The following is a 16,335-nucleotide window of genomic DNA, read 5'->3' as shown; positions in this document are numbered from 1 at the left end:
TGGATCGCGTGTGCCAGGTGGGCGGTGCTGTGTTGTTTTCTGTGATTCCTCCTAGGCACATAGTCCCGCCAGGGCATCCACAGAACTCACAGCCGCTGGTCCCTACTGCCTGCATTTTCTCCCCCGTTTTCAGTGCTGACTCTGATGGGCAGGTTCTCTCTCCAGCTTTGCTGATATCCCTGGTCTGCTTATAGTCGAGGCGCACTGGTCTGGGAGTTACGCTGGTGTTATTTTGGGTGACTTTTCATGTTTCTGCTTTGATGTATTCTGTGTTGATTTTTATTACTTTACACCCAGGGGAAAACCTTATTTCCCCATACGTTCAAGTTTTGGGGTGGTGCCTCACTCTTGCCCCGACCAGAGTCATCCCCAGCTAGTTCTGTGTTGGCAGGGCATAAAATCTGAAGCAGGTTATGTTAATATGGGCCAAAGTGACCATTGGTGACTGTATCGTATCATCATCCAGCTGGCCATTTTAAGAGGTCCATTAGATGATTACTATTTAGGTTCTGAGAGCTAGATTCAAGTTAGTGCATTTTCATAGTAGTGGTTTTGAAGAGTAATTTTTAAACGGGTAAATTGCCCATACAAAAATAATTCCTAACTTACTTCCTTATATTTATGAATAGGTTTGTGTATCGTTGTATTACAAGCACATACATATACAGTTGGATGTCTCTTTTTAGTCTCTGCAGATGCCAAGTACTAAAATGATTCTTTCTTTTCATAAATAAAAGAAATCCACTCCAGGTATGAAGTCTATCAGGGAAGTAACTTACCAGTGCCCTTGGACTGATTTCCTTTTGCCTTTGAGTTTATTCTGGAAATTGCAACATTTAGCACTTTGCAGTTTAATTTAAAAGGATTACCTATTTTCTTAAATGCTTAAGCAGGGAAGCAAGTTGCAGTTATTGATTTTTCTCTGCATGTATTCCGTGAAAGCTCCTTCCCCAGGGAACATACCTCCTGAACTGCATGCCTGCTGGTGACAGCTTGGACCTCTGATACATAACCAAAGACCTTACCTAATATCCTTGCAACTGCTCCGGGAATTTTTATTAAGTAAAAGCATCATTAGAGTAGACAGGATGATGAAGTTTAATGAGCATCTTTTTTGCATGATATTGTTAGTTTTGCTCTGCCAGAATCCTCATTTCTCCCCTCCAGTGGGGCAGATCGTGAGTCTAGAATATATGGCTGTTTTGAAATCTGCCTTATATATTATAGCCTATTTTTCATATAGCTTGCTATCTGTCTTAAGCCAACTACACATTTCCTTGTGGCTGTTTATATAGATGCCATTTGTGCATGCATGTTTATACTTTCTTTCTCCACTATGTTGGGAACAGAAAGCAGGTTATAATGGAGAAGAATGTGACAGACACACGCTGCCATTCGTAAATTGCATGGAACCATCTCTTGGAGGTTTGATCTCAAAAAGAAAAATAATCATTTCCTTTTGAATTAATGAGACTTCTCACAGGAATTAGGGTAACTGTTAATGTTTTTTTTCTTTAAGACTCAGCAATTTACATGCTCAGGTTCTATCACCAGCCCCTGATAGCTGCCGGCTAGGAGAAATAAAGCTATCGCAAGTGCTTATTAATAATCTCGACTTCACACTTTGTCCGCAGATCTATTTGCAGAGATTTTAAATTTAGCATCCTACCAGAAGATTACAGATTAGAAGCAAAATTATTTTTCTCCATTATTTTCACTGGCCATATCCTGAGATTTTAAAATTGGTTCTTTTCTTGGTCTGTATGAGGACTTGCCATGGAAACACCCAAAACAACAGTAGGGATACATATGACACGAGCAAACGACTTCAGAACAGCATATTGCACCTCTCATATACCTGGCATTCTGAAAGACAATATTTACATAGCACACAGTGTGTTTCTAGCAGTGCCTGGAGTGTATAGACTACAAAAGAAGTTAAGCCTGCACTCCCTGCCCTGCAGAAAATGGTAGACTTCTTAAGAAAACAAAACCAAGATGGGAGATGAGGTAACTTAGTGCTTTAAGAGTTTGAACTTTGGAGTCATTGCCTGGGTTTATCGGAGCCTCAAGCTGCTAAGCCTCAATTTCCTCATCTAACAAATAATGATCATAATAGGAGCTTCCTCGCTGGGTTGTTGTGACAGTGAATAATGAATGCACGTTAGCTGCATTGGAAATGTTGTGCTGTGATCACGGCACTCTGCTGATGTTTTGAGATAACATGCCAAGGTCAGGAGTCACTTTATGTATCATCAAGGACTTAGTGATGAGATCCTGATACATCCCATAGGGCTTTGTGATGGCAGAATGGAGAAGGGGAGGAGGAAGCTGTGAAAGTCTTCAAGGCCTCAAAATATGGACAGAGGAGATCTCAGTTGCAGAGGGGACCTAAGCAGGCATTCCTGGCAGTAATAACACAGATAAGCAACAACAACAACAACAAGCCAAAAGGAATGTTGGCTGTCAGGAAAGGCTTATCTCAGGCCTCAGATTGAGTTAGCCATTTTTTCATTTTTCAATGAGTGAGCCCAAGTCAACCTGATTACCAGTTCACCTGCCAGAGAGATAATGAGCGAATACTCCCCTTTTCCAGTTCACATGGCAGAGGTTCTGGAAAGACAAAGGACTCTGAGGCTACTCAGCTAATAGGTGGCAGAACTCACACTCACTCCATCTTTCCTGCACTCTGCCCTGCCTGCCTCAAGCCCAGCCTTACCTTGCACACGCCTGTTAGTGCAGAAAGAGAGGACATTAGGCAAGCCAGATTCCCCAGCCACATGCGCTGTGGCTGCTCCGTGCCAGGTGCCAGGCTAGGTACCCCATCCAGAGGCCAGAGGTTGCTGTTTTTCATCCATGCACCAGGAAGAGTTGTTCAGACATCCTGTGTAGGACACACTGGGAAGGGAAGTCACCTGCATCAGGAAGAAAAAGAAGGGAACCATTATAATAATTGAATGGCCATGTGACATGGGCCTGATTAAAGAAGAAAAAAGGAGTGGATGATGGAAATAAACGAGGTACCATAAAACAGCTAATTAATGAGTTATGGGCCCTTTGAGGAGCTGATGAAAGCTGCGGTCCCTTTCTGCCGAAATATACATATGCAACTTTACTTAGAGTTTCAGACACTTCTAGGGTCCTAGGCTAAGAACTTCTACTGTAGAGGAAACTAAATTCCTATCAGACCTGATTAATATGGTGACCAAAAACAAAAAGAGGATAATGTCAAAATAACTTAGCGTTTGCTCCTGAAGTTCTGGAGACATGGAGGGACAGACCTGTGGAAGGTGGGGTGAGGGACTCTTCCCTTCCTTTTGGGGATTCATAGCCAAAATGTCCCAGTGGGCTGATGAGGACTTGGAGAGCAGCTGCTCGGAGACAATCATTAAAGTTATAAAATTAGATGGAAAGAAGACACAAAGACAGACAAGACCAAAGAGGTGTCCAGAGAGAAAACAAGAACCAGGATGACATCCTAGAGCCACGGGAGGACATTTTTAAGAATGAATGGCTCTGCGGTGGGGGGGGGGGGGGGGGGTCTTCCTTGCTGCTGCAGCAAAGGGATATGAGACCCTTGGATCTGACATAAGACTCAATTTTTCCAAAAATGAAGATGCCCGTATTAAATAAAATCCACGTATCAGCCAGGCGCTGTGGCTTACACCTGTGATCCCAGCACTTTGGGAGTGTGAGGTGAGAGGATTGCTTGAACCCCAGAGTTTGAAACCAGCCTAGCAACATAGTGAGACCCCATCTCTACAATAAGATTTTAAAATAAGCTGGGCATGGTGATCTGCACCTGTAGCCCCAGCTACTTGGGAGGCTGAGGCAGGAGGATCGCTTGAGCACAGCGGTCAACGCTGCAGTGAGCTGCGATCATGCCACTGCATTCCTGGGTGGACAGATCAAGACCCTGTCTCAAACTCCCCCCCCCCCAAAATAAACCACTTGTCAGTAATAGAAAATCATGCATAATACATCTGCTTAATCAAAAAAAAGTTACAACATTTATTCTGAGTACAGTGGACTGGAATTTTTTGCTGTGCAATCTTAGCTGTCCAGGCGGTAGTGGTCAGTTGCACGGAGCTTGGAGCGGCCTGTCTGCAGGCTGTTTTAACAGCACGCCACCGAAGTCACCAGCCTACCGACCCAGGCAGTCTCCAGGATCGTTTCCCCATGATCCTTCGAGAGATGGGCTTCAGCAGGGGTTCCTGGGGTGGCAACTCAGGGCAGTGCCCACTCCCACATTGGCATTTGGGCTTCACAGTGAGATCAAGAGCCCTTGTGAGCCTAGCAGACTGGTTCACTCATCTCATCTCCCACCACTGAGAGCGTCGCAGGCATCTCATCTTTGAAACCGTCTTCAGTGACAGAAGCCTGTTACCAGACTCTCAAGAGCAACTGATCCTCTTGTGTCACTTCAGAGTGCGCTTTCTCGTTTTTTTCCTACTTCTTAATCATCTCCCAATTCTCCTCTCCAAACCCCGGCTGTCAGGGGAGAGATGCTCTAGGGCTCCATGTCAAAGGGTTTCCTCCAGTTCCTGGGCTAAGCATTTTACCCACCAGCCACTGCAGCCCCATGGGTGACCTTGGGCCAGGCTCTCTTTATCACTCTCCAGCTGTCATAGCCGAGTGGCAGTGCCCGCCGAAGCTCTCCCAGAAAGATCTACACCAAAGGCACAGGCTGGCAGTGCAGATTCCGGGCAGCACGAGGGCATGGCAGCAGCCTGCAAGAGGTGGAAGGAGTTGGCCCTGGTAGCCTGCGTCAGAGAAGCTTCCTGAGAGGTTAGAAGCGGCAGCTGTCATTCTGAAATGCCTACTGTGTGCCCAAGGGACAAGAGCGTTTCCCTAATTTAATCTTCTCCCAAGCTCTCCATGGTAGCTGGGAATCTTCATCTTCCTCTTGGAGATGGAGACATCAGACTGTGGGAGGTGAGGGAGGTTCCCCAGGGCACACATCGTTCAGGGCTGAGCAGGGTGTGGAAGGCAGAGGTGGCTGTGAGTCCCAGAGACTGTTCTCCAGGAATCCCCAGTGCAGGATGTGGTGGGCTCCTGTAGGGCCAGACAGGTACCACATGAGCAGAGAGCTGCAGTGGCCCTGAGGGCACATGCTGTCTAGGAGGGGACAGTGGTGCCCAGGTCTTAGGGATGGTTGGCGTTTCCCAGGTGAAGGAGATGGAGAAGCTTTGTTCACCAAGGCCCTGGGGGAAAAGTACAAGTTACAAGAGGTCAGGACAAAAGTTTTTCGCCAGTCCTGGCACTTCCCCGCATGGCCCTGCATGGTATGCCACACACTTTCCTCTCAGGAACTGCAAGGAATAGGTTGTCTTTCAATGGCACTGACTGTTCTGTCCTCTGTAGTCAGTCACTGCTATAAATTCAATCCAGGTACATGCAAAACAAGCCACGAGTGTTAGCTTCAGAGGATGGTGGGACAGGGACCAGCCAGTTCGTAGTAGCAAGGGGACAGTTTGCAAAGCTATTTGCACTTCCTCTCGTAGAAACAACACCCATTTTTCCTTTGGGACACACCTTGCCTCTCTGCATCTTGGTTCTTTCATTTTTCCATCTTTTTAATTTACCCCAGAAACTCATTTTCCCTATTGAAATTAAGCAGAATCCTCACGGACAGGCCACCCTGTCAGGCCCAGAGAGGCTCACCTACTATGTTAGTTCTCTATTGCTGCTCTAACACATTACCAAGAACTTAGTAGTCTATTGCTGCTCTAACACATTACCAAGAACTTAGTAGTTGAAAACAAAACGAATGTATTACCTGACAGTTCTGGAGGTCAGAAGTCTGAAACCAGTGTTGCTAGGTTGCCTCTTGCAGGAGATTCTAGGGAAGAGCATTTCCTTGCTTTTCTGGCTTACACAGACCACCTGTGTTCCTTGGTTCATAGCCCCTTTCCCCAACTTCAGAGACTGCAGTGTAACATCTTCAAATCTCTTTCACTCTGACCCCCTGCCTGTTTTTATTTTTGATTGATTGTTAAGGTCTTGCCCTATGGCCAGGCTGGAATACAGTGGTGTGATCACGGCTCACTGCAGCCTCAAACTCCCAGGCTCAAGCGATCCTCCCAATGCAGCCTCCCAAGTAAGTAGCTGGGACTACAGGTGTGCTCCACCACACCTGGCTAATTTTTTTTTTTTTTTTTACTTTTTGTAGAGATAGGGTCTCCCTGTAATGCCCAGGTTGGTCGTGAATGCCTGGCCTCAAGCAATCCTCCTGCCTTGGCCTCCCGAAGTGCTGGGATTACAGATGTGTACCCCTGCAGCTGGTCCCTCCTGCTGCTTTCTTATAAGGACCCTTTTGATGACACTCAGCCCACGGGATCATCCAGGATTCTCTTCCCAGCTCAAGGTTCTTAACTAAGTCATGCCTGCAGAGTCCCCACTGCCATGGAAAATAACAGTCACAGGTTTCAGGGATCGGATGTGGCCATCTTTGGGAGCTGTGATTCTGTCTACCACACTTACTTGCCCAGTTGAGGCCCCATGGCTCGTAACTGGCAGAGCCAGGAATGGAACACCAGACTTTGGAGCTTGTTGTGACTGCACCGCCACTGCCATAGCCACATCCCTGTGAAAACGGCCACTTATGGCCGCTTAGTAAAACACCAGCTCTCATCTGCCCACACAGCTGGAGGAGTTAAAGGATCGTGCGGCGGACAGCAGCGTCATCCAGCCCTGCCGATGACTCACTGAGGAAGTGGGCCATGCATTTAGCTCTGTCTTAGTTGCTTTCTTCAAAAAGGATTAAAACCTTTGTTCCAGAGGTGTTTGGGGATTTAGTGTTGATAGAAAATACCCTGTTATTTTGCAGGGGAAACAGCCCTAAAGAAGGAAGGTAATCATATAATTATCTTGATTTAATCACTCTTGACTGTAACTCCATGTCTGTCCTACTTTTCAATAAGCATTCGCTGACTGCTTCCAGTAGGTTTGCCATGGTGCTGGGCTTACCGAAACACCCTGCAAGGAAGACAAACGACATCTCTAGCTTACAGATAAAGAAACTGAGGCACGGAGAGGGAGGCAAACATTGCTGATCATTTGCCCAGAGTCATCAGCTAATAAACGTCAAAAGCAGGATTTGAACAGCAAGTTCAGGGCCACTGGCTCCCACCTGGCCCTTTGTAGTGACTTGTTCTGCAGCCCCAGGATGTTCAGACACACACAGTGGGATCTGAATATAAAAAGGCAGAGACTGAAACAGTGGAACATTCCAGTTCGCTCCGAAAAAGGAGAAGAGCCCTGCAGCTTTTGCAACCCCTTCTGAAATCGCTTGCCTGGATCCCCATCGTCAGGGCCAAGCTGAACACCCACCTCAGCCCTTCCCGCATTCAACACTTGACTCGAAGAAGGGCCTTGTCAATTCCTCTCAATTCCTACTGCTCCTCTCCCTCTGCTGACCTCTTATCATTGCCAAGACTCTTTCCTTACACTTGGGTATTGCTAGGTTTCCATGGGCATGAACAGTGGAGTCATCTTTCTGTCGACTTTTAGAATCCTTACAGTTTGGAGGCCAGGTGCGTGGCTCACGCCTGTAATCCCAGCCTTTCCAAGGTGGGTGGATCATTTGAGGTCAGGAGTTTGAGACCAGCATGGCCAACGTGGCGAAACCCCCTCTCTACTAAAAATACAAAAATTAGGCAGGCATGGTGGTACACACTTGTAATTCCAGCTACTTGGGAGACTGAGGCACGAGAATCACTTGAACTCGGGAGGCAGAAGCTGCAGTGAACTGAGATAGTGCCACTGCACTCCAGCCTGGGCGACAGAGCAAGACTCCATCTGAAAAAATAATAATCCTTAAAGTTTGAAACTGTCTTTGAATAAAAATGTACATACGTATTTTTTTGCTCTGTGCGGATAAGGGGTTGGGAAATAGAGGAAAGATCTCTGAGGCTGGAAGGAAGCTGTGTGTGTGTAGCTGAAGCTACCTAGGCCATAGGTGCCTGTGTGAAGACACATAACAGAGTCAGACCCTTGCTTCCTGCCAGGTGAGGGGAGCTTGGAGACCTGATGCCTCCAGGGTTTATTACTCTGCAGTGCTAAGCCCTTGAGCATTGAGTCAGTGGCCCTGAGTAGATCAACATCCGAGGACAAGGGCAGGTGCTATTAGAGGAGTAAGCATGTTTCGGAGCTTGGAGGATGAGGAATAGAATGGAGGGATCTACTTTGAGCATTTCCTCTGCCTATTTGTTGTGTCTGGGAGAGATGCCGAGAAGGAGGAACACAGGTTGAGTCCACATGGCTAATGCAGGGTGGTCCTTAACTTCGACACCTGCAGAGCCCCTTTTGTCATGTAAGGTAACATACTCCCAGGTTTCAGGACTTGAACACAGGTATCTTTGGAAATTGGGGGCAGCAACAAAGACAAGGTTGGACCCGCTGAACTTTACTCCCTATCTAAACCAGTGGTCTCCCACCTGGGACACAGGACCCAGGACCCCCAGGTGGCCATGGCCTCGTCTTCAGGGGTACCCGTGACCCTTTTAAAAGTGTAGGTTGGGGGAGCCCCTATAGGTTGAAAAATGTGCTTTCATGGAGTTTTTTTTTTTTTTTTCTGAGACAGAGTCTCACTCTGTTGCCAGGCTGGAGTGCAGTGGTGTGATCTCAGCTCACTGCACCCTCTGCCTCCCAGGTTCAAGTAATTCTGCTGCCTCAGCCTCCTGAGTAGCTGGGACTACAGGCATGCACCATTATGCCAGCTAATTTTTTCTTTTTTTTTCTTTTTTTTTTTTTTAAAGTAGAGATGGAGTTTCACCATGTTGGCCAGGATGGTCTCCATCTCTTGACCTCGTGATCTGCCTGCCTTAGCCTCCCGAAGTTCAGATTCTCTTAAGGAGTTGTTTCTTCTTCTGTGGCTTCAGAGGAGGCACAGCCGGGCTGGTCAGGACAGGGCTACTGTCTCCATTACACAAGCAAAAAGGCCTCCAAACTAATTCCTAGAGATGTGGAAAGCCAATTTGCAGGCTCTTATGTTCTCTGTCTAGGACATATGGAAACTTCTTGATGCAAAAGAATGGCCTCCCCTTTTCCTGGAGTGCAATCCCAGCACCTGGCTGGATGTGCACGCCCTGGCTCGTAGGTCTGTCTCTGGCCAGCTCTGAACCCTGTGTTCTACACTCCGGAAAGTGACCGCGGATGGAACCTGCTTGTACCGCCTCCAAGGCAACACTTGGAAGACTGGAATAGTTAGAATACAGTATGGCCTTTCAAAACCATAGCGTCCAGCTTTCCTGGATCACAAAATCAACTGGGCAGTTCCATCTGCCAGCCTTTCCCCTCTGCCTGTCAGCCATGGTGGAGATGTCATCAAGAACACTAGTATTGGAGGCCAGGCACAGTGGCTCATCCCTGTAATGCCACTTTGGGAGGCCAAGGCAGGAGGATTACTTGGGGCCAGGAGTGTAACACCAGCCTGGGCAACCTAGTGAGACCCCATGTCTATTAAAATAATTTTTTTGTTGGGGCATGGTGGCTCACGCCTGAATCTCAGCACTTTGGGAGGCCGAGATGGGTGGATCACTGGAAGTCAAGAGTTCAAGACCAGCCTGGCCAACATGGTGAAACCCCATTGCTACTAAAAATCTGAAATTAGCTGGGCATGGTAGTGCATGCCTGTAAGCCCAGTTACTCAGGAGGCTGAGGCAGGAGAATTGCTTGAACCTGGGAGGCAGAGGTTGCAGTGAGCCAAGATCACACCACTGCACTCCAGCCTGGGCAACACAATAGGACTCCATCTCAAAAAAAAAATATATATATATATATATATATTTATATATAATAGATAATAGTATATTTTATGATATATATGATAGATAATATATGATACATATATAATATATGATACATATAGATATACAGATAATATATGATATAGATATGATATATATCATCTATATCATATATTATCTATCATATATCATATAATAGATATTATATATGATATATATATATTTTTTTTAATTAGCTAGGCATGGTGGCATATATCTGTAGTCCAGCTACTCAGGAGGCTGAGCCATGAGATCGCTTGAGCCCAGGAGTTTGAGGCTGCAGTGAGCTATGATCATATACTGCCCTCCAGCCTGGGGAGCAGAGTGACAGAGTGAGACACTGAGGAAAAAAAAAAAAAAAAATGCCGGATGCCAGTATATGCTAAACAGCCCAAGATGCCAGCATCCAGAGAGTGTGCATATTCCTTGTGTGGATGCTGGAGCTGGGCCACCTGGTACAGGGACGTCAGGCTCTGTGCCAACCCTCATTCACAGCAACTGCGGGCTGTGGAGCCGGGTATGCCCTTGCTGCAGAGGACCTGAGACACCCACCAGGCTCTCGTGGAGACAAAGTTATATCAATAAAAGGAGTTAATTTTGAGCTGTATTTATATTAGGGTGGCTTTTAATTTGGTTTAATCAGAATTACTCATAAATTATCGATTAATTACCTTCTGCTGTTCAGTTAAATCCTCTCAGCCACGGAGCCAGCTTCGCTGCGCAATGAATGCCATCCACCGTAATTATAGGGCACTTTGTCAGCATTTAATCAGCGGTACTTATTAATGTGGCATTGATGTGTGGTGGCCAGCCCCACGCTATCCATCATGGGTGAGCAGCCAGCACAGATTCGGACACCATTGCTCTCTGTCCCATTAGCCAGCCCCTGGGCTTTTGGGCCAAGCATCATGCTCGCTTTTCACTAAATGGACACTCTGTCTCTTCCATTCAATCCCATTTTTATCATTGTCGACTTAAACACTCATAAGCTTTTGAACTTCAGTCCAGAACGGCTGAGCAGGGCCTGACCACTTCTCCCAGTGAGTGTGAAATCCCAAGAGACTGGTCTGTGATCGGACATCATGGCATGGCATGCATGTGTAAGAGAATTTTATATTCAACACAGCGTAGCACCCAGAGAACACAGAAGTGATCTTTTGGTTTTCTTTGGCTTACTGAATATTTTTGGAGATTCTTCTATTCCTGAAAGCTCTTCCAGTGAAAGCTATCTTGTGTTGGCAAAATAGATCTGATAGTGTCCTTTCTCTGTCTTTGCAGCCTCTACGGCAGACACATGCAGGCCAACCCAGAACCACCGAAGAAGAATAATGACAAATCGAAAAAGATCAGCCGGAAACCCCTGGCAGCCAAGAACAGATAAGGAAGGGATTGGCATCGGCTGGCCTTCCAGCACCTTCTCTCTCCAACACTTCATTCTCTCTTGCTCTGTCTCTCAAATAAACCCAATGCGTGTGAGGCCTTTTTTATTTTTCTTTTCACTCTCTTTCTAATGCTTCCCACCTTACCTTTTAGATTCTTTTGCTAGGTGGGAGATTTTTATAAGGTCTTTAAACCATTTCCATTTGTTTCTTTAACATTACCAAAAGCAGGGAACAAAGCTCTTATTCAACTGCAAATTCCATAGTGGGCTCTGGCTTTTCTTGAATAGACAACACAAGGTTGCTTATTATCAAAAGAATAATTAAAATCATGTAACCATTTAAATGTCACTGTTAACACTTTTCACTCTTTCTGTTGATTCACATAACTCATTATTTTGCTTTATTAAAAGTCTTCCTTCACCAACCACCGAGATATGCTAATTTAACTTACAAATGATTTTAATAAAATCTTGAGTTTGTATCACATGTTACTTATTGACTCAGAATAAAAGAACAGTCTGATCTTGGGGTATAACACATTTTCATTTACTTTTCTCCCCCAAAATCATCTTATCCAATTTTATTGGTTATACATGATAAACTTTTCATGAAAGAAATGCAAAATTAAATCACAGTTCGTTTCTTCTCACATTAATTTGTCAAGTTTTTTTTTTCTTTGAAGACTTTCTAAATTAGGAAGCAGAAAAACAAATCTCTAGGAGATTCTGCCAAAGGATTTTGGAAAGCAGCATTCCTTCGCCGAAGAAATGGTGATTTCTGCCAGGGGCTGGTAGACAAGAACTGTGAAAGGGAGAGAGAAAAAACCTCAACTGTGTATTTTGTCACAGCAGAAAATCTGCTCACATCGAAGCATTCTTCTAAGCGACTTCGATGCCAAGGAAGTTGTGTAAATGTGCACGCGCTACACCACACCCAGGGTGGAAACCACAGTTGCAGAGTCATTAAACAATCAATTGTTTAACATCTGTGATAGGCAGCTTTCCTTCTTTTCAACAGTGATACCTACGAAAATCAAAATAAATGCAAGCTGAGGTTTTGTGCTCACTGAAAGGGCTGTCAACCCCAGAAGGCCGACACAAAAAAAATGGTATGTGAAGATGCACCGTCTTTTCAAATGGCCTGGGAGAGGGGGCCTGCCCTTCTCTGCTGTGTCCTTTCGGCTTCCCAGTTGAGCTCCCAAGACCAGGACCCACTGGGGCATATAAAAAGTCAAAAATCACAATCAAACAACAAGTTCTGAGTTAATTAGGAAAAGACTTCGCATTTCAATCAGAGAGGCCACAGAGCAAGGTCTAAACTTCTGGCTTCTAGACAAATTCCTGATAGAACATTTAAATGTGGGAAGTGGCTTCCCCAGGTCCCATCCCCTGTTTAGGGATAGATACCATTTTTCTAGGTGCCATGTATGCCTCTGCCTGAATTTTTGTAATTGACTTTTGAGCTTCTGAGATTGCACGAAGGAGAACAAGGCCTTTGCTGTTGTGGATAGGAAAGACAACCTAAAATTAAACCAGCAAGAAAGCATTAGTAAAAATCTAACAATATGAAGGGCTCTTATGAGTCATTTTTTTCAAAAGATGAAAACACCAGAAACGCACAGGAACGAAATACCTCCCAGAAACGTGAAGCAATCATCGAAGACTCACTGGTAATATTTTTAAAAAGTATACAGATCAAAGCAAAAAGAAGCCATGTGTAACAAAGAGAAGTGTGCAAATATTTTTTAAGGCAGTATTAAGTGCAAGAGGAGTAACATGAAATAAACATGCTTTCACATGGCTACTGGGAATATAAATTTCGCTCCAGAAAGGCCACAGCAGCTTGACGATAGGTGGCAAAACCTTCAGATTGTGTACTGGGGCCCAGAATTTTTATTTCTAGGAATGTATCCTGAGGAAATTATCAGAGATCCCCACAGACTGCAATGTTTAGGAATTGTCCTTATAGCATTGCATACACAAGAAAAACAGAGAAAAGCCTGATCCCTGTCAGTGGAAAAGGGGTTCAATGAATTACGGTGTGTCTGCATGAGGCTTTTATGACATTAAAAATTGTTGAACAACAGCCAGGCACAGTGGCTCATGCCTGTAATCCTAACACTTTGGGAGGCCAAGGTGGGAAGATTGCCTGAGCTCAGGAGTTTGAGACCAGCCTGGGCAACACGGTGAAACCCCGTCTCTACTAAAATACAAAAAATTAGCCGGGCGTCGCAGCGTGCGCCTGTAGTCCCAGCTGCTCAGGAGGCTGAGGCAGGAGAATTGATTGAACCCAGGAGGCGGAGGTTGCACTGAGCTGAGATTGCACCACCACACTCCAGCCTGGGCAACAGAGCAAGATTCTGTTTCCAAGAAAAAAAAAATTGTTCAACAATAAGGGCAAAGGGAGAGAATCATAACATCTGATTAAACAGAAAAAGCAAGATTTTTCAAACTAATTATATAAGGATGGTCCCAGCTGTGTCAAAAGGAAGCTTGTTTGTAATATGTATGCATAAAAAATTAAATAGAGGTGAACACAATTTTAAGGCAGTTAAATTATCTCTGTATTGTGAACTAAGACTTTCTAGAATTTTACTTATTCATTCTGTACTTAAATTTTTTCTAATGAACATACTTTTGTAATCAGAAAATATTAAATGCATGTGTTTTTCAAAATCAAATTGGTATGTCATGGTATATTATGCAATCCAGGAAATATATATTTAAGCTCAAGCCATAATATAAAATGTCAGGAGGGTTTTTTCTCTTTTTGTTACCAAAATGGATTTCACGTCTTTTCCTACAGTTTTTAGTTACTTGATATCTGGATCAGCAAACAAAATATCCAAAGTTTGAAAGGTGGCCTTTTTTTTTTTTTTTTTGAGACGGAGTCTCTCTCTGTCACCTAGGCTGAAATGCAATAGCGTGATCTCAGCCTACTGCAACCTCCGCCTCCCGGGTTCAAGCGATTCTCCTGTCTCAGCCTCCCGAGGAGCTGGGATTCCGGCACCCACCACCACGCCCAATTAATTTTTGTATTTTTAGTAGAGACGGGGTTTCACCATGTTGGCCAGGCTGGTCTCGAACTCCTGGCCTCAGGTGATCCATCTGCCCGCCTCGTCCTCCGAAAGTGCTGAAATTACAGGCATGAGCCACTGCGCCCGGCTGAAAGGTGGCTTTTTCACAAAGATAATCTAACCTTTTTAGCCCAATGGTGAAATTAGCTGGCCCCCGCCCCCCCGGCCTTTGATGCCTTGCAGTCTGGTCTTCCAAGTGCTAAGAGCCCACATGGGAAGCCGTGCATATTTTTTTATTCCTCATTTGAAACTTCTTCCACAGGGTTTCTCCCCTTTATGTAAAACACTGTCCTTGCCCACGTGGCTAGGTAGCTTAGAGATGTTATTCAAAATACTTTCATACACATAATCACATGGTCTGTGCAAGAGCCTTGTGGGATAGGTAAGGCAGGTTATTTGAGAATAAACTGTATAATGGTTCTCAGATCTAGGAGAGAAGTGTTTCTCTTTATTTGCTGGAGGTGATATAATGTTTATTAGGAGCCTTTTTTTTTTTTTTTCAATTAAGGTAGGAGCAAGTAGAAAAAGTGGATGGGCCATTTGGCCACAGAACCACTTCTCTAAGCTTTGTACCGCCCTTATAATCTGTGGAACCCACGTTAGGAAAGCGACAGGCCCCCAGTCACATCAGGTTCGCCCTTTGGAATAGAAGTGACTTGTACACCACTCTGCAGAAGTGAATCTTCACTTTGATAAACTTAAATATAGAAGAGAAAATCCTGTGACTGCAGAGAACTGGGTTGTCCCAATCATTGTGTCCATATTCACTGAAAATACAAGTTGCCCCGTCCATGTTTCTTATCCTGTACTTTTACCTCCTTCTACAGACTCTGCACACAACACTTGTTTGTTGCCTCAGATTGCAAAGTTAAGTCACTAATAGTTCGGTTTCTAACAAAGCTTCGTAGTCATAATATCCTACAAGTACCGTGTTAGAAAATCTCTAGTCTCTACCTGCAAAACATAACATGAACTGAAGACTTCGCATCATCTTCTTCCACACTGGCCCAGGTCACCCTGCCCTCTTGACTGCTCCACTCTGGTATCCTCTGGTGGGGCTCCTGCTTTTGCTCTTGCGCTGCGATCTCCATGCAACAGAGCAAATTTTTATATGCTGACATCACATCAGGACGCTCTTCTGCCCACTGTCTTCCAGTGAAGTCCCCTTGTGTCTTTCACTCAGAGTGAAAGCCTAGGTTACCAGGGTCTAGGGTCCCCCTACTCCTCCAGGTTCTTCCCCCTTCAAGACTTTTGTGCAGGTGATCCTTTTCTAGAATGTTCTGCCAAATGTATACCTGTAACTCCTTCATCTACTTCAAATCTTGGTTAAACAGTCACTTTCTCAACAGAGCCTCCCCTGATTACCCTGCTTTAAATTTGCAATTTATTTTGTCCGTCACCTGCCTCCCACCCCAGCGAAGTAGAGGTTCCTCCAGGAAAAGGGTCAGCCAGCTACAGCTCAGAGGCACCCAGAAGCCAAACCTGGCCCACGCCTGTTTTTGTAAATAAAGTTGTGGGAACACAGCCATTCTCATTCACTTAAGGTCTGTGGCTGCTTTTTTCTTTTCTTTTTTTCTTTTATTTTTTAATTTTGGAAAGGGAGTCTCCCTCTCTTGCTCAGGCTAGAATGCAGTGACACAATCTCAGCTCACTGCAACCTCCACCTCCAGGATTCAAGTGGTTCTCATGCCTCAGCCTTCCAACTAGCTGGGATTACAGGTGTGCACCATCAGACTGAACTAATTTTTTTTTTTTTTTTTTTTTTTTTTTTGAGACGGAGTCTTGCTCTGTCTCCCAGGCTGGAGTGCAGTTTGGCTCACTGCAAGCTCCGCCTCCCGGGTTCACGCCATTCTCCTGCCTCAGCCTCCCGAGTAGCTAGTACTACAGGCACCCGCCACCACGCCTAGCTAATTTTTTGTATTTTTAGTAGAGACGGGGTTTCACCATGTTAGCCAGGATGGTCTCCATCTCCTGACCTCGTGATCCGCCCACCTCTGCCTCCCAAAGTGCTAGGATTACAGGCTTGAGCCACTGCGCCCAGCCTAATTTTTGTATTTTTAATAGAGACAGGGTTTTGTCATGTTAGCCA

General features: G+C 45.1%; 1 protein-coding gene across 1 annotated transcript in view; it reads left to right on the top strand.

The window, feature by feature from the left end:
• RSU1 (Ras suppressor protein 1) overlaps positions 1 to 11,821 on the top strand; it is a 225,022-nt gene extending 213,201 nt beyond the window's left edge. The window contains exon 9 of the mRNA XM_003831179.6: positions 11,067 to 11,821. Coding sequence (XP_003831227.1) covers positions 11,067 to 11,169 — 103 coding nt within the window. The 3' untranslated portion in view covers positions 11,170 to 11,821. The remainder of the gene's footprint in view (positions 1 to 11,066) is intronic.
• Positions 11,822 to 16,335: the final 4,514 nt, after the last annotated feature.

The sequence above is a fragment of the Pan paniscus genome, chromosome 8, assembly GCF_029289425.2.
Source record: "Pan paniscus chromosome 8, NHGRI_mPanPan1-v2.0_pri, whole genome shotgun sequence".
Lineage (NCBI taxonomy): Eukaryota > Metazoa > Chordata > Mammalia > Primates > Hominidae > Pan > Pan paniscus.
Note: the sequence above shows the minus strand (reverse complement) of the source record. Positions and strands in the feature narration are given on the sequence as shown.